Genomic DNA, 19,466 nt, shown 5'->3' with positions numbered 1-19,466 from the left:
CTATATTATTTACTTATAGAACTTGGTATTTTATTCCTGAATGTGAAGCTGGCTGAAGAGACACCTACGTATAACTTCTTTTTAAAAAGCAGTATTTACACCACCACCACACAAACCAAACAATGTTTAGGAATGGATTTGATTTACCCTGTATGCTGTAATAATGAAATTCAATGTTAACAAAAAAATCCCTGAGAATTTCCCCCTTTGTTAAATATTTTTGCCTATTTTTAATTTATTGTTTATTTGTTCTTCAATATCACAGCACTGAAGAGTTTGAATAAGTAATTTTTTATAAAACGAAAGAAAAAAATCTTGTCCAGTTTCCTGATTGAGTCTATTCCTCATTAAACTGTAGAAGTCCAGCCTGCACTCAAGATGTTCTCTGTGTCAATAACCATCTCACAAGACATTTAAGCGCACACCCAGTCTGTGATTTTATGCTTGCCAACACAGTCCTATGTCAGTTCCTCAAGGATTTGCACAATAAACGAACACCACTGCCATGCAATTTTATTTCAGTGTCAAAGTTATAGTGCCATTCTGTATTTTATATCAGAAAAGAACTTCAGTGTGAACATTTCTTAATCTGATTGTATCATCTCATAAAACTTGTCCCAGGAAATTGTTGAAAATTATTACGCCTTTTAAGCATTTTGCAGTAAATAAGCAATTAATTCAAAAACATTTCCAAATTAGGATTCTATAATCTTCCACCATTTACAAATTTTCAACTAATAAATGTAAAAGAATTGTCTTTTGTGTATTGAGCTGCATAGCTGTTCGACATGCTTGCTAAATTAATGCGCTTTTATTTAAGCCAATTAGTCATTATTTCCAAAGCATGCATGTTTAAGCTTAACTACCAAATAAATCAATAAGATTTCTTTCCAAGTCAGCATACTAACAGCACAGCAAATCAACTGTTGGATTTAAGAGTACTTGCTCAAGTAATGTGAGCTACAGTCAGACACTAGAATATTCAAATTTGTAGTGTACTAGCAAGGCGACTGTGGCTTATGATGATCACCAACTGCAACTTTGATGGAGTGGAACAAAAAGCTAATCATTTTATTGAAAATGCTGATAGATAAGCAGATTTCTATAGGATAAGTTTTGGGATCTATTCTACCAAGATGTTTCACAGAAAATATACTCAATCTAAGTCACTGATCTTATATCTACACATTTATGGTTATTGGTATGGATCTGGTTCACTTTTATATGTGGCATGTCTCTTTGTCAGTGGAAACATATTTTAAGGGAATAACAAAACTAAGCTTCTGTTGCACTTGCTTTTTAAACATGCTTATCATATATCCTACACACTCATTCCCTTTTTTATTATTCAAATGCAATCACTCTTTGAATCCTTCTTTTCCTTCTCTTTGTCTCATTCATTCCCTTTCCCAGTTATTGGAGCAGTGTCCTATGTTGGCATCTACAGAGAAAAATAAATACATAAATCAATTTTAATAAATATGAGATACGAATTCATAATAGAAATAAACCATAAAAACCTCAAAACTTATTTTCTACACTTGTCTAAGTTATTTTAATATTAGCAGCATTGTCATGTAGTAATACATGTTAAGCTTAGGTAAAGAGGCATTTTGTGAAATTGGCCCCTCAATTACTACTAGAGTGGATCTAGAATACAGTAGTAGATATGTTGGTAAGTATACATATGTAAGCGTATATGTGGAAGAGGCCAGAATGTATAGGTAAAGGGAAAATTAAGGGGTTTCAGAAAGAGGAAGAAGTTGGTAGTTTAGGTTTTTCTACTCTTCTATTTCTTTCCTTGTGTTAAGCTATAGGATTTCTTGTATTCTTTGTATATCTACTTTAATCCAAACTAAAGATAGATACAATTTTAGTTATAAAATGGAGATGACCAGTCTGTGAAGGACAGATGGATCATAACTTTGCAAGAAGAAGTTACTGTTTGTTCATGTTTGGTCTAGCTCGATCTAACTTTGACTGTGCATGTGGTCTCTCACTAAGAAAGTAGGTCTTTGATTTGAAGATTCTCCTGGCCTTGTGGCTCTTGCTAGAGCAGGAGGTGGAGGCCCTGGCCAGAAGTTCCTTCACCCAGTTTTGGCTAGTGTACCAATTATTGGTCTTTTTGGACTACGAGGCCAGGACAATAGTGACTGACGTCCTAATCACCTCATAGTTAGACCACAGCAGCCACTTAATATTGGATTGCCTTTTTAAGGTGACTTAGAATCTAATACTTGTACTGCCTGTTTATTTGCTAACTGGGTGATTTAGCAGATTTAACAATGTAATGGTTAGCCATTCAAGATAGACCAGACTAGGAAACAAAGTCATGAAGATCAATATTACTTTTATTTTAAAGTTACAGTAATAGGTCCTTGCAAATCTGAGTGCACCTCTCCCCTCTCTTCCTTTACCCTTGTGTGAAGTAGGGAGGGGCTTGTGAGTTTACATGCATTAGAATTCTAGGCCAGACTTGGGGATTTTGATTACTTGATGATTACCTTGGCAGTGATTCTTCCTCCAGTCCCTCAAGGCCATACTCTCTCTCCTCTACCTTAACACTAATGATAGTATTGGTACATTGCTATTTTAATTGCCCCTAGGTCCACCTCAAAGTGCTAATTGTCAATGTTAAAACTCTCCATAGCTTGGTTCCTGGGTATTTACAGGATCATCTTCCTTGACAAGATTCAGCCCACTTTTCTGGGAGGATATGCCAAGGGTTTGCATTGCATGAAAAGTGAGCAGAGTGGAACCTGAGGTCCTAAGGAAACAGAATGCCACTAATCGCTTTGCCTTTAGGAAGGCAATTAAGATCTTATTGTTCCACAGAGCATTTGAATGGTGGTGATGGAAAGACAATTTGTTAGTTACTTAGCCACAGTTATGAGGCGATGCAAAACAAAGGGCTATTTTATTTTTACCTACAGCGTCATCACAATAGATGTATGTTCTCTTTGCTTATATGTTTTGTCACCATTACATTGAGAGAGGTATAAAGAGAACATGTTTCCTGCAGATTCAGAAAAACATCTTTATTTCTCTCTAAGTGTAACACCCTGCCATTTTAAAAACAAACAAACTAGACAATAGATTGAAAATAAATATTCACTCATGACAGCTCAAAGGAATCTAATTATAATGTTGGGAAATTGATATTATGTCAACAACTTACCATAGATAAGATAATTATGGAAATAATATAATTTCTTAAGTCTATTTATTTATTTAATTACTATCCTGTCACAACACACAAAGACCCGTATAAAGCATCCATGGTAAAACTATCTCCATGTTAGCATATCTTGAACTATTAGTTGCTTACAGCTTGAAAGAAACTGTTCTGAAAAGAGCATACTCGGCATGAATTTTCATTATATGTTTTTCAGGAGCCGTACTGATGGCATTCAGTTAAGACCTAAATCATAGTGAATTCTGCCACCAAGTAAATTTAACCCATTTTAAAATATCAAGGGTCCTTTTGCAGATAATGTTAGACATTTGCAATTCCTTCTTGAACGTGACTAGAGGAATTCTAGATTGAAAATGACTGCCAACTTGTACACTCTCTTCTTCCCATCACATTGGGTCTTCAGGTTTGGCTTTGCTTTATTTTTTTTAATACTTTAGGCTTGGTTTCCATGCTCATTTCTGATATGGTTAAGTCATTGTTAGAGCTTTTCTTTGCTAACTGAGCAATATGTGAGTTGTATGAGTGAGTGGTCTTAAAAAAAATATGTGTGCTCCCTTGTCAGAAACACAACTAATGATTGCTGCTGAAATCTATCAATTAATGGATTTTGGCTAATAGACCTAACTTCCACTGAAAAAAATACCCAGGTAAAGGATGTCGAATCAGGCAGGGCCCAGGAAAGAGAAGAAGGGTTTCCAATAGCATGTCCTGCCTACTGCGTGAGTAGGTCAAATGTTGAATTATTGTCAACCTTGCAGAGTGGAAGGCCTTTTTCTGAATGCTGAAAGCTTCAGGTGAGTCTTTGCTCAGGGTTCTGTTTTGTCAGATTGAAAGAAGAAGAGAAAGGTTCTTTTTGGTGGTACATTTATCCATTTAGAAGACACATTCACAGTGATAAAGAATTGACATAGAATCTCCTATTGACTTTTTCCCAAAATAAATATAGAAATTGGTCCTTTGCTCTCTTGTGCAAGTGCTGCAGAGTGAAAGGCCTGGGGTGCAATTGGCATGGACTCTTCAAACAAAGCAGGGCCAGAGCATTTTACTTCATTTATGGGCAACACATTCCGCATGCTTTAAAATACCTTTTATAGTTGTTTAATTATTGTTCCTAATATATTTTGTTACATAAGAATAATCAAGGAGAATAATCATATTTAAATCTAAATCTGATAATTAATAGTTCATACATTTACCCTGGAATGTTTGAATTGTCATGAAATGATAGTTCAATCAGTAGTTGTTACAGATAGTCCTTGACTTACAACTATATTTGAGACCAGAATTTCAGTCACTAAGCAATGCAGTTGTTAAAAGTCATCATATGACCAAACTTGATTTTATGACCATCATTACTGCAGTTATTAAGTTAATCACCACAGATATTAAGTAAATTACTGTGGTCATTCAGTGAATCCAGCTTCCCCAATTGACTTTGCTTGTTCCAATTGGCTTGGAAGCCGGCGGGGAAGATTGCAAATCATGGTCATGTGATGCTGTAAATGCAAGCTGGTTGTCAAGCTGCTGGATTGTGGTCATGTGATCATGGTATAGTGGGATGGTCTCAATATCACGGATGGGTCACATGTCATTTTTTTCTGAGGCTGTCGTAACTTGGAATCATCATAGTTGTAAATCAAGGATTATCATCTATAATGGATCATTCATACATGCACTTTATAACTGAAAAATACATTTGATAAATATGCATGAAAATAAGTTTGTCTTTATGCTAAAATTATAATAAATCATCCTTTAGGTCCAGTTCACACAATGAATTAGCCCACTAAGAGTCATTTCAACATGAACATTTACTCTTCTCAGTAAACCTTTCATGCAAAATGGCTCAGAGAGTTCCAGAAATGGACACTAATAAAATCTTATTTTATTATTGTTTACAATTTTTGAAACGATATGGCAAATTGTTAGTTTTAAATGTAATCTTACTGGAACTATAAGCTTTTGTGGAATGTTTCTACTTACACTTTTCTAAGACAAATATAGCAAGATTTACATAATTACTATTACTAATGTAGTTATATACAGATATGTGACTTCCTGGGGACTACTTAATTAATATGTGTTGTAGTAGTAACCCTAACACTCTTCCAGTCTAAATTTGCCTAGTCCTAAATAAAATGAGATAAGGGTATCAACTACGTACTGTAATTAGTCCCCTAAAGCAAAATGCTTTCATCTGATTCCCTACATCAAGAATAGGTTCAAACAGGAGAAAAGAGCTCAGACACAGGACTCCAGAAAGGATTCAAGAGGTGAAATTTGGCTCCCTTTATGCCCTTGAGATGTGTGAGCTGTGAACCTTTCCCTAGACCTTTATTTCTTGTGTATATTTGAGAAAAAGGGTGTAAATTAAACAACAACAAAAAACCAGGTCTGGAAACCATGTACAGTAATTGGGCCTCGAATGCATTCCATTTTCACTGTGGTAATTCGCATCCCCTTTATCCAGAGTGTAAGTGGGCAAAACAGAAATTATCCCATCTTAAAAGCACATTGTGTTGTGAGGTGTGAGAGATTCTCCCTAGCCTATCGATTATGTTTCAGGCTTTCATTTCAAACTGCTTTTGTTTAAGTACCAGTTATCAATAAATTGGGCGGTGGCAAAGTAGCCAAACCACAGCCACAATACTTTCCTTTTTCAGATTTCAGAAACTGGTTATTACCCTGACTTGTGGCCAACAAACCTGGGGTGGTTACATGGTAAGTTCAGCAATGATTTCCAACCTAATAAGAATTGCTGTCAAACAAAATTAGCTCTGAGGTTCTGAAATATATTTGTTCTTATTACAGATGGCCCGAATACACAAGAAGGATTGGATTTTTCTTAAATCCCACTTGTTTGTGTCTAAGCCAATCCACTCCAAAGCATCATCAACACACTTCAGTTAAGGAAGCTTAAAGTTTGCCTATACATTGTTTTGCCTGCCTCATGCATTAAATCGAACTTACCAACTGAGGACGTTTTTCATTACAAAGACTACCTTCTGTTTAAGACAAACAAACAAAAGACAAATGAGGGAATAACTCCCATAATAGAAATAATTGTTTTTTCAAGTCAACATATTTTCAAGAATTAATCTTAGGGAAGTGGATTATGCGGTATGCAAGGATCCGTTACTCAGACAACCAGCATGCAATTCTTATTAAAGACAATGGTGTAGGTTTATGTTTGAAGGAGATCATATATGATCTGTCGGATCAGTATTATACCTCCATTTAAATTTTCATCTTGCACTTTAGCAAAACATGTTGCCATTAAAAATTATAAATGTCCATGACAATCGTGAATTTGAAGTGAAGTGGTATCACTGCAGGATGGAACCAAGCAGATCTGTTTGTCTTGGTTGCATATTTCCCATCCTCACATTCTGAAGTTTACTGTAATTCTAATTTATCTTCTGTTTCTAAGCTTTTGAGAGACTTACCATTTATAATTTTGTTGCCCCAAATGATCTTTTTTCCCCTGCTTCCATTTGTGTCACCATCTGGGAGCATGTGCTATCATAGCAGAGATTCCTCATGCATCCTCAGACTTTCCAGCAGTCTTTGTAGTCACTTGCCTCTAAGATTCAGGGGAAAGCTGTAAAAGAAGGAAGGCCGAAAGCTTGCTTACGGTAAAGTAAATCAACCAATATACCATGTGTCAGTTTATCCATGCTGCATGTTTAGGAATCACATACTGATCCTTTGATTAAATGCCTTGGATAGAAAATGTGATCGGACCTTTGCAATGCATCACAATCAAATCAAATAGAATTTTAAAAAAGAATACTTTTGCTCATTTCCAATTAAAACATTTTAAAATGTTATTTTCCCATTTTAAAAAATAAGATTACTCTGGAGTAAATAGATGAACTGTGACCTAAATTAGAGGTTTTTGATTCTTAGCTGGGAAATCAAATTTAGGCCATCAGGAAACGAGAAAGGGACTTATAGACAGACATTTTGCATTTAAGGCTACTTACTACAACAGGATGGACCATCAGCCTTTATATAAAAAAAAAAACCTAAATAGAGGCCAGCGTAAACCTGGCTGCCAGAAATATTCCTCTAAGGTTTTGCACATGAAATTCAAGGCTTTGTTGAATGTCTTTTATCTGTCTGGAATTTGTACTCTTTCTCTTAAATTATTTTCTTGCTGTTTGTTAAAGCAACATTTAACTTAATTAAAAAAAATCTTTTGTGTGTGGACTCTCTATTTATTATTACACTTCTCACTTCCTTCTCTGTTATATAAAAGCAATAGGTTTACTTATTTGACAGTGCATATATTACTATTTGATACTGGGTATCCAATATTCACATACACGTGGTATGCACACACAATCAGTTAGGCATTAGAAAATAATAATTACTGTTCAACTATACTAGGAAAAACACTCTAACTATGTGAGAAATTATTTCTTCAAATTCACCCAAGTAACTGGAAATTAGTAGTTCAGACCAATATTCACATTTAAAAGGTAGATATGTTTATTTGAAACATATCAAAAAAGAGAACAAATTGTTCACGTCACAGAATATAATTTTTATTAATTCCTAACAGTATATTTTAATGCAGGGTTAGCATATCAATTCTAACAATATTAATTTCAAGATATAAACCAGACATTAAGAAACATTTTTAAATAATGAGCCAAACTCTCTAAGCTATAGCTATTTTATTCTGAGCTGAGTTCCCCATCAGTAGCAAATTTTTATAAACAATGAAACTTAAAGCTAAAGTGTCTGGGTGATGCAAGGTATCAGCTACCTGCAAATAGAATGAACACACATCTCAGTGTATCTGTAAGAATTTTAATGTATTATAATTTCTATAAATCTATAGAATATAAATTTATAAATTTAAATATACACCTTATAAAGTAGATTCCCAATAATTACATGGTCATGTCCATATTTATTTTCCTCACAGTATGGAAGTACTGGAAGTTTTTTGCCATCTATTTTATTTCCTCAATTAGTCTGGAATTTGATAGCTTCCCACCTAACATAAATGTTAATAAAATTTGGTCCTCTTAGTTTTTTCAGTAAGTTTTATTAGCTATTATTGGTTGCTAAGATAAACTTCTCTATCGATCTGTGCAATTAAAAATAGTAATCTAATAATTATATTTTGTTACTTGTTATTACATTGTTGCCTTTATGAGATGGCTGGCCATATAGATTTGATATAAATAAATAAAAATGGTAAAGAGCATAAAAGTTTCTGAAGCAAACACAGTCATTATCTATTTAAAGGGTCATTAGTGAAATAGGATGGATGTTTCTGTGTATAGTTATAGATTTTATGTGAGAGTAGTGAGAGCTTGTATATTGCATCAAACTCAAATAAACTCATCAAAGAAGGATTGAGAATTTGAACAAAAGAACCCAAGACCACATTGTTATATTTCTTTTTAAATTTTGCCTATTGTATAGATAATGTTTGGTCATATTGCCCATTTTCAAATTGCCCATGTTGAAAACACAAAAGGGAGGGAGGGAGGGAGGGAGAGAAGGAAGGGAGGGAGGGAAGGAGGGAGGGAGGGAAGGAGTTAGATTAAGGAGAATTAGACAAAGTGCAGAAAAAGAACAGTAAGCAGCTTAATCTAGTTTTGGTCAATACCATTCACTATACACTATTCATTTATTCTATTTAAACTTTATGAGTAGTCTGATTTTTCTACTTTAGAAAAGTCTTCTCTTTCTTTGAGAACCTCATCAACTCTGTTCAATCCTCTTCTCAATACACCACTATTCCTTCATGTATTTCTTTTGCAATTTAATATTACATCCTAATTCAGTCTTTCTATATACCCAACTCTCTCTACATATTTTTGTGTTGATAATTCTTTCCTGTATTCAATCCACATTGATTCAGCACTTAGTTTTACTTAATTCTATTTTTTCTTATTTTCCAAATAAAGTTCTGAAATAACGCATTCCCATTGTATATCCAATACCCACTTCCCCACAACATTTATTTCCTTTGACAAACATTCATTTCACTAAACAAGCATATCATTTACCATCATTTACAAGTCTAGCATCTTCCCAACTTTAGTAAACATTCTTCCAGGATACACAAATTTAGCTATTTGCTTTAATTTTTCACAATGCACATGTTACTTGCAATCATTTCCTCCAATGCCAGTGTCAAACATGACTACCTTGATTTCTTATCCATACTCATTGCAAAACAGTCTAACAAATAAGCGTTAGTGGTGTAGTGGTTAGAGTGCAGTACTGCAGGCTACTTTTGTTGACTGATGGCTGGCTGCAGTTTGGATCTCACCAGGTTCAAGGTTGACTCGGCCTTCCATTCTTCCGAGGTGGGTAAAATGAAGACCCAAATTGTTTGGGGCAATATTCTGACTCTGTAAACCGCTTAGAGAGAGCTGTAAAGCACTGTAAAATGGTATATAAGTCTAAGTGCTATTGCTATTGCAAATGCTGTAAAGGTTAGGTTCTTTGAAGCAAGTATTATCTTATAGTCAAAGTATATATACATCCATGTCCCAAACAAACAAAAAACACTTTATAAATTTACTCAAAAATAAATCAAACAATCTATTGAACATTGTTTTATTCTTGTCATATTCTATGTTGAACCACTTATTAATCATTGCATTAAGTCACACATTGTTTCATCATATACTGTTCTTATCACATTCAGCAATCAGTTTTTAACTCCATACATATGCAAATCATCCCATTATTCAAACCTATTCATTTCATACTATGGCTTTGAGCAGCCACAATTTTCACATAACACTCCAAATAAGAGAAAGTTTTAGGTTATCAGCCTTAAATTATACCTTTGCCAATGATAAAATCATACTAACAGCTATATCAGCTATAGTCTTCTTGCCACATGTAATTTTATTTCAAGCATGCTCATGTTAGGAGCTCTAACATCTGCTTTGCAAGCCAATATAATAATGTCTATTCCAACAACCAGACATTGTGTAGATTGTCTTAACACACTCAAGATACCTGAGATATTATTACAATTTTCTCACATTTTTTCTATCTGGGCATGGTGCTCAAACCTGAACTAAAGAAAATAATTATTCCAATGAAAAACACTTTTTCCTTAAATGGATTTTGCATTTATTTATTTCCTCCTCCCTTTGCATTTATTTCTTTTCCTCATACATTTGTACAAACTATAAATTGCCATGCCATCAAACTGACCAACTACAGTATAGTTTGCTTCCGTCAGTATTTGAATGCACAATTTTGGAAACAAAAAGTGGTTTGTTCAAACCACAAGAGAGTATATAAATGGGATGTGTGGGACAAGTTGAAGAGAATTGGGAACATACAAACTAAAAACTCCATAATAGCCACCGTACTGCAGCAATTACACCTAGCTTGTGCTATTATTTTCCAAACTATTACTAAACCAAAGCTTAGGAGCAGAAACTGTATATATAAATAAAATTCCTGAACTACAACATGCACAATAATAAATTAAAAAATAAAACTTGAATCCCAAAACATGGGATTGAAATGATTATTAGAAATAGTTGAGATTGACCCAAGCATAAAGCATAAAACTCTTTATTCTTTATTCAAATGAGCAATTATGCAATTAATATGATCGGACTGCTTCAATTACACATATGTTAGAACGCTCAAATAAAAATGCTAACCTTTGCATGTAGATGCTAATCTAATAAAATCCAAGTGTTAAGAGTAGTCTGGAGTAAATTAAGGTTAGTGATGCTTTCAGAAATAAATTCCATATTCCACAAATGGTTTTAATAGATGATACAGCCATAGGACATCACAATACTATAAATAGAAATATTAAGCATATCCTTATTATCCCAAATCTCTATTAGAGAGATTCATTAATTCAAGTTATACAGTTGGGGTGGGGAAACTTCTTAGTGCAGATTTCTTCTTTCCATTAACACTGAGTATTTGATAGGATTCTGCTTGTTGTATATGAAATGTTGGTCTGATATAAAAGCTATTTGGATTATGACACAGCTGTTGTAAGCAATTGGTTCACAAATTTAACTCTGTGACCTGGCTTAATCTGTTCCTAAGTAGCCATAAAGACATCGTTGATTTAGAAGTTGTGCTAAATTTAAAATCTTTCCAACCTCGAATAATAGGTAGAAATGATTTTGTGGCGCAGCTGTTGGAGTTCAGTGTGGGAAATTCCTAGGATTATTTAACTGAATGTAGTTTTATGGAAGACCAGTATCAACTTTTGTTGTTCTGCTGATTCTCCCTGTTTTCTTGGTGGAATTTGGAAACAACTGTGGGGAAAACATGATGAAGATAGTGACCTTTGTCATGTTCTAATACCTTCCAGATTGTATATTATATTAAAATTAGGGTTGTGTTTAAGGCAGCTTTATTCTTTAGAACTTGAGATAATTGATAATACCGATTAGTTAGATAGTTATAGGGTTAGGGTAGATAATAGGTAAATGAGTACATAATTAATAGATACATGTTATATAGATATTATATTTGATATATATGATATACACATACATATATACATACATACACACACACACACACAAATATACTATATGTATGTATATATGTATGTATAAAGTCAGAAAGAAAGTTTGCTTAAGAGCTTGTTTGTTAGACAGAAATGCCTGAGACTAGTACTTGATTGCTTGTACAATGAAGCAAATACCAGATTGTGCAGTAGGGCCTGTTGTTCATTTATTATATTTTATTTATAAAATAAAATAATTATTTTATTTTTTTAAAGCATTGGGAGCTACTCAGGACATCCTGAAAATATTCCAATTCAATTTATGTCCATGACCAATTTATTTAGGACTTTTAAATTGTTTCAGCAGTCTCAAGCTCCTCTCGGGGTCTTTGCTTAATTAATAAGGGAGGGTAAATCTCTTGCACGCAAAGCATTCTGAGCAGCAAATTACATTTTTTTTTAACAAGACCAATGCATGCATAGCTACCTCGCTGCTCATCCTCATCTGACATTTTTATAGAGAATTCAGTATGAGCTACTGAGCATGATGATGGGAATTCTAGAAGGACATGGAGGGTACAATGCTGGGAATGACTTCTCTAAACTGAGCAAATTACTTAGACAAACCAAATACTACTCTATTGGCATAATATGGGAAAGACATCCAAATAAAGTTGATGATTGCTTAAGCCCATGCTGTGAAATTTGTACAGATGTTTGAGGTTCAAACATCTCTACAAATTTCACAGCATGTCATTATAATGATGCTGGCTGGGGAATTCTGGGAATTAAAGTCCTCACATCTTAAAGTGAGAAACACTACTACGGCATTGCTTTTCTAAATTATACCATATCATGGGATAGTGGTTGATCTTTAAACTATATGCCGCATGTTACTAAATTCTAAAACACTTACTTTTTTCTATTTTGTCTGTTGCAGGCAAATGGACACAGTTTTGTACATATGGAACATGAAAAAGCTGTATTACTGCTGAAGAGTTTCCAGAATACAGTAGACCTAGTTATTCAACGTGAGCTCACTGTCTAAATATTTTTTTATAAATAATAAAATATGCCTAACATTTTTTGCCAATTGCTGGACCAATGGCAAATATAGTGCCAAATGTATAATATTATATGTTAGTAATGATTACCCTGGGGAAAAATAACTATATAAATATAACTTCCAACTGACTATGTATTATTTTTCTTTGTAAGTCTCTGGCTATGCATTGGTACCAGCTTATTTTTAAAATATTCTTTTTAATTGTTTCTAGATGTCTTTATTTCAGGACACAGAAACACACACAAGTTCTTTACAAATCTTAGTCTCCATCAAAATTACTGCCTCACAATTGTTTATGTTTTTAAAAAGAAAATTATATAAAATTATAATTCCCATAAAATATTTCTATCTCACATAAGATATAAATTATTTATAAAGAATATTTTAGTAGTTCTATATTCAGTAACATGAGAATTGAACTTAATGGGATTCACTTCTGTAGAAATAGGTCTAGAGTTGCACTGCAGACCTATTAGCTTTTTCATTTTTTTCCCTTTTTTTACAATGTAAATACATATATATCTTTTAAGAGTGCAATATCCAATTTAAAATAACCTTGAATTTATTTGGGAGGCTAATGGGAGTCTAATGAGCAAAACCAGGCTTTGCTCTGCTCACAATATATTCTTTTCCAGGATTTACCTCAAAGAAGTTTAGAATATAAATCACAAAAATAGTAACAGTAAAAGTAGATACTGAATGTTGTATCAACCTGGTTAATGGCTTGCAGTTGATTTGGACTACAACTTCCATAAGCTCCAGGCATCCCAACATCTATGCTGGCAGTTTGGGCTATATATTTAGAAGACACTAAATTAGACAAACTGGTGTAAATTTCCGAGGATTGTAGTCCACCATCACCAGATGAATGAAATGTTACTTTGAGTTACCAGAACATTCAGATATGGACAGGCTTAGATTGTTACAATTCTGAACACAGTGATAGGAAAGAAAGGAAATACAAGTATTTTGTTCCCCCCTCACATAGTCTAAGAAAGTACGTATATAATTGAATATTCTTGTAACTCAAATGTCAGGCATCTGAAAACTGTCAAGAGTCTTTTGATTGCCGTGAGATAAAAATTTCACAAATGCATACATGTGCCACCATACATCCAAACTTTACCATGCCAAAGGACTTTGAAAACAAGCCCAACTTTGGAATTTGGGAGTTAAATAATTTGCCATACATTGATCAGCCCAAGAGTCCGATACTTTTCTGAATAAGGAGAGAGAAGATCAAGAAAACTTTCATTTTTTCTCAATTTGTATGTGACCATACAGTAAGCTGTTTCGTGAATTTTGAATACCATGCTTCTATGGACAATGTCTCTGCTTTGTCTTTAATAAGCAACCAACTTACTAAGGGAAATAGTATTATTCTCTTTGTAATCCTGGACTCCAAACAATTAGATAATCATTTGCATTACCAACTTGGTGCATTGTTTCTAGAGTCAAATTAGTCCACCTGCTGGAAAATTGGTTTAAAAAACTGTGCAGCAAAATGTTGATACCAAAAATTTGTTAAACAGGAAAGATATCCCATAATATGCACATTAGCACAATGTACAAATAAAGGGATGGCTTTAATAATACTAAATATTTGGGGGGAGGATATGAATTTTGCTATGTGCTTCCAGTTTGACTTAGAACTGAGGACATGGTAAATAGAAATTTACAGATTAATCCATAAAATATTCTGTAGACTAATGGCAATGTTTAGTTGTTTTAAAAATTAGTGCTTGTCTACAGTAGGTGAGATTTAACTTTATTGTTCAAAAATATTACTCCAGGTTATGCGTGAAAAGGAAATTTCTTTGGTTCCAAAGATAATTTATGATTTAAACAAGAGGCCTTGGTTTGGAATTATTCATTCCTAACAAAAATAACTGGTTATCTCAAACTGAATAGAAAATTAATTATGTAACAAGTTGATGTTTATTAATACTTTCCCCCTAACCCTTTATAAAAACCTTGTACAAAATTAACATTCTATCTTCCTAGTGATAAAAAAAACATTTAAATAATTCACAATATAAATTAGAGCTCTGCCAAATTTTAAAGGGAAAAAATGCTTTGCAGGAATGCAAAAATCCTTTGCTTTTACATTTTAGCCATTTTAGCCATGATTTTGTTTTGCTATTCTTTTAAAAAATAGCCCTTCTTTTCCTCTTAATTACTGAAATCATCTCAACCAGTCAGAAATCATACAGATTTCATTAGATTATGACATCAATAAGGAAAATGGGACTGCATTGCTTTTTCTCTAAAATGCCAATATAAATTAATGTATCAAAATCAGCATTGTGATTTGTATTACACTACACTTCTTCTTAAAAGCACAATTGCACCATGGCAACATATAGTTTGGAAAAGTGCAGTCTAATGCATCTCCTAATTAGCATTGGTTGTTTTGATCATCCTTTATTTGTTTTTTTTAAAATGGCGCCATAAAGCAGTGAGTGCAGCATTTCCAAGTCAAGTACTGGCTTAATTGCCATACATGGACAGCTTTTCCCCAACAGAATAATGTTTATGTTATTTAGCGACCTTTAAGGAGTCTTCCTTTTCGAAGGGCATGGAATCATTAAGAAAATGTTATTCCTTGCTTCTTCTCAGAGTCAATGCAAGTATAAAGCCAATTCATGTTTTCTCTACTATTACATTCCATCACGTCCTAGTAGTCCCTTCTGAAGCCGACTATAGCTAGCTGGAAGTTCCCATCTTGCAACCATCCAGTTAGGGGATGCAGAGGTTGGGAGACTAAGAAACACACCTGAGGACAATGGCAGATGTCTTCTGCCAAAGTCCATCACATCCAGCTGATTTCTGTTAAGCATCCATGTCAGAAAAGGGAGTCTAATTGGGAAGAAAAGTTAAGTATGGAAATCTTTCTCTCTTCCCATCCCCTTAAATTTACAGAGCTTTGGATAAGGAATAATGTGTGATCTTAAGCTGTTAGACCTGCACCAGAAGACCCAGATTCAAGCCTACCCTTAATCGTGCAAGCAGATTGGGTGACTTTCAGACAGCCATTCTCAGCCCAACCCACTTAACAGGGTTGTTGTGCCCTGCTGAGTTCCTGAATGAAAGGCAGTGATAAATAAAGTATAGTGCTCCACACAATATATAACATTTATTCAATTTGTGAAGGACTGCACGTGTGTCACTAATACCATTATGATCTTTAGACCGTTCTGAAAAACAGAGCAGAGACTATATAGCTAAAATCTCCCTCCCCATTTCCAAACAGGTAATCTGTCATCTTTGGCAAGGCTTTTTAAAGGCTCCTATGAATTCCAAAGCAGAAACTGAAGCTGAACTGCTCCGTTCAGCTCCTACTTCTCATTCAAATTGGGTTTTGCTGCATTTGTTTCCATGGTGACAGTTGTGCTAGCCAACCCTGACTATATACAAAGGCGCTCTGCCCAAACATGCCTTAAAGCACGATTAAAGAACCAGGAGAGACAGATAACTCTGGTTTTTTGGCTTCCATTCAGCAGAGCATAGAGAGAGATACACAAACATATACATACCGGAGAAATAGGACTTTGCTGTATGGAGAGCAAATGGATTTGCATCAGCACCTGCAGCTAGGCCAATTTGCCTATAACAGACCCTCTACAGACCGATCTTAGAAAGCTTTCGCTCTCAGAACCCTTCTTACGGATTTTTTTCCCAGGGCTATTTATAGAAAGTAATGTAAAAAGCAATCTAGTTAATAAGATGCCATACGGAATCATTTTAGGAGGTACAATAAATTTTTAAACATCGCCTTGTAAGTACCACATGGAATCATTTTGATAGGTATGACATTTTTTTTAAAAAATCAAGTAAAATAAATGCTAGGAAGTATCTAGGCAGCCATTTTTAAACTTCTTTCATACAAGCGCCTCTTTAAAATTGCAACTGGTTAAAATTAGACTTCTGTTCTTCTCATACAAATGATGTAAAGTTTTTAATTCATGTGTAAATATTAGTATAAGAAGATACAATTAACTATTAATCAGGGGCACATTAGGACAATGGTTAGGAAAGTGAACTGTTTTGCTGTTGTGAATTCTATTTTGCCCTTGCTGCCAATGGTGAGTACCATTTAAAATCTCTCACAAAATGTATTGTCAAACTTCCCAGTTTTGTCCGGATTGTCTTCCTTCACTTTTAGCTGACAGATTCCCTTAGTAGTTTTTCATGGCAATATCAGATTTATTATTACTTTCATAGCTTCAGTATATCCTTTTGCACTAAAGACCTCATCATATGTTAAATTGGTTAAGATTTTTGAATTCAAATGTAATTTTTTTCATGGAGATTTAATCACTGTAAATCTATAAAGAATATTTGTAGCTCAGGGTTGAAATGAGGGGTCCTTAGTACTCCTGGGCTTGGTTATTTTCTTGCAGACATTTCATTATCAGTGCTTGGTAACACATAGCACTGATGATATTACTTGCGTAATGAAACTTCTGCAAGAAAACAGCCCCATTGTAAATCTTATGCCTATGACATTTTGGAGAAAATATATCCTTAACTGAGGAGCGCATGAAAGACTTTGTCACAGCAAGCTGTGCCTCCTTTTCTCAGTAAAAATATAAGCATTGTACTGAGCTAGCTTGTGTTTTGAGTTCTGTTTCTGGCAATGCATGCCTTTTTTTCAAAATGCCCAAGTAAATGAGAAGAGCTATTGGTAAGATTCAATCACACCAAGAGCAACCATTTCCAATGACCGACTGAAGTTTTCCATGATTGTAACTTTCACGTTCCTAAAGTAAAAGGTGGAATTGAAGAGTACTTAAGAGCTATAAAACATTATTTTTAGTAAAATACCTAAGATCCATTCAAAATTATTATATTTTTCCTTTTGTTCATGTATGGCTTTGTTACCCTACATTCCAAACAGGAGACGAGTATTAAACATTTTTTAAATCAAAGGTTAGAATTTTTTAAAAAATGCATTGCTTGTAGTTTAAAAACTCACTTTATGTACTTACTACAATGATAATCCTGTTTGAGAAATCCAACAGCGACACCCAGAGGCTAAGAATGTTTGTCTCAGCACACAAATTCTTGATAGTGGATTCTTTTTTTTAATGAATTTCAGACTAGTCTTGAATCTTTATGAACTTTAAATGTGCATTAAGTTTCCACAGCATTTCATTCCATCTAGAATGTTCATGCCCCTTTGTGAAATTTTATTCTGAACATCGATAAGCCACACCAGTTCAGCACAAGAGGCTGAATTTTTATAAATCGGGGCCTTTCCTGCCTCTTTGCTAGCTTAAGTGGCTTAACACTGGGCAAGACAAAGACTTATTAGTTACGTTTTTCTACTTGTGAGTACTGTAATCAAGTAAATACCAACAACTTACTTTATTACAAATTTTACCATTTTATAAAACACATGTTTAATTATAGAGATAGCTGTATTGTAATTAATATTTTGAAACAATTGTGATTTTGAGCTTAAATTATATACAGAACTGTCATTTTTGTATGTGTTAAAAAGATTGCTATATGACAAAATACTTTTCAGTTTAATTACAGTATCATTGTAAATAAGGCTGAATGAAGAATCATTTACTACTTTATGAACATAGATTGTGAATGTAATTCAATGTTTTGCAGTATACAGATTTACTGAACTTGAAAGCTGCTTCATTTTATGTGAAAAAGTACTTTAAAGCTATATTTTAAATGAATTGATTCAGTGAAATCAATTATCTTTAATTTGCACATACAGATAGTATCTTTTCCATTTTACTTTGCGTATTGACACTAACTAGTAAGGTGTATATTGTGTCTAGAATGCATTTTGCAGATGCTTTCTGTACATAAAAAGAATACAGGGACTCAAACAATGCTGTGCAGCGTATAGCAGAGCCATTTTCGGCTTTGATGTACTCAAATTTTTTCAGTATTTAAAAAAAGTGTTTTGAATAATATATTAAAAAGTCTATTGTATAAATAAAGTCACCTTATTGTAAACATTCTGCCTTCAGAGCAATGTATTGCAACATTTTCATCTTTTATCACTCACAGAAAGCAAGTATCAATAATCAGCAGCAAGTCTCTCGTTGGAACTTTGGTTTTATTTGTACTCAGATTCAGAGTTAGTTTTAATTTTTTAAAGACTCCCAAGTTTATCTGAAGCATAGTTTGGAACATAAAAGAGCAGCTTAAAAGGTTACTTTCCCAGCAGCTGCCACCATAGAGTGAACATTTGCTCTCCTGGGGTTTTTGAATTTTGAAGGTTGATGATCCTGCTATAGCTAAAGTTCATATAGGGTGGAAAGCATCTGGCAGAGCTGGCTAGATGTGAAATGTCAATCTCTCTCCCTCCTTCTCCACCCTCTCTCTCACATACACACAGATACAAATGTTTAATGCACTAGTGTAGCTTTATGCTATCCTTAACTTCCCAGCAGCTAAAAAGGTCAGTGTCTACTGCTTCACACAGGAGCACTTAAGGATACTTATTGTAGATTATAATTAATGCCTAGAAGCACCTCTTTGATCTGTAAGAATTCCTTCCACCATATTTAGAAAACCCAAAACATTTTATTATATAGACAAAAGCAGACATCTAGAAGATGCCATTGAACCCTCTTTACCTCTAATCATTTTCTCTAAAATAGGACTTCATTTAGTGTATCAATGGTCAGCATCTAATATCAAGATTCTGGAGTAATTGCCTTTTACTGGAACAGCTGATTGGGGTAGGCAGGTGT

The 19,466-nt window shown here is 34.0% G+C and overlaps 1 protein-coding gene across 1 annotated transcript in view; it reads left to right on the top strand.

Moving 5' to 3' along the window:
* LRRC7 (leucine rich repeat containing 7) overlaps window positions 1-13,129 on the top strand; it is a 120,830-nt gene extending 107,701 nt beyond the window's left edge. Inside the window, exon 25 of the mRNA XM_032217205.1 lies at window positions 12,613-13,129. Within this exon, the coding sequence (XP_032073096.1) occupies window positions 12,613-12,720 (108 nt within the window). The 3' untranslated portion in view covers window positions 12,721-13,129. The remainder of the gene's footprint in view (window positions 1-12,612) is intronic.
* Window positions 13,130-19,466: the final 6,337 nt, after the last annotated feature.

The sequence above is a fragment of the Thamnophis elegans genome, chromosome 5 (genome assembly GCF_009769535.1).
Source record: "Thamnophis elegans isolate rThaEle1 chromosome 5, rThaEle1.pri, whole genome shotgun sequence".
NCBI classification, from domain to species: domain Eukaryota; kingdom Metazoa; phylum Chordata; class Lepidosauria; order Squamata; family Colubridae; genus Thamnophis; species Thamnophis elegans.
The sequence above is the reverse complement of the archived record's forward strand: the minus strand, read 5'-3'. Positions and strand labels throughout refer to the sequence as shown.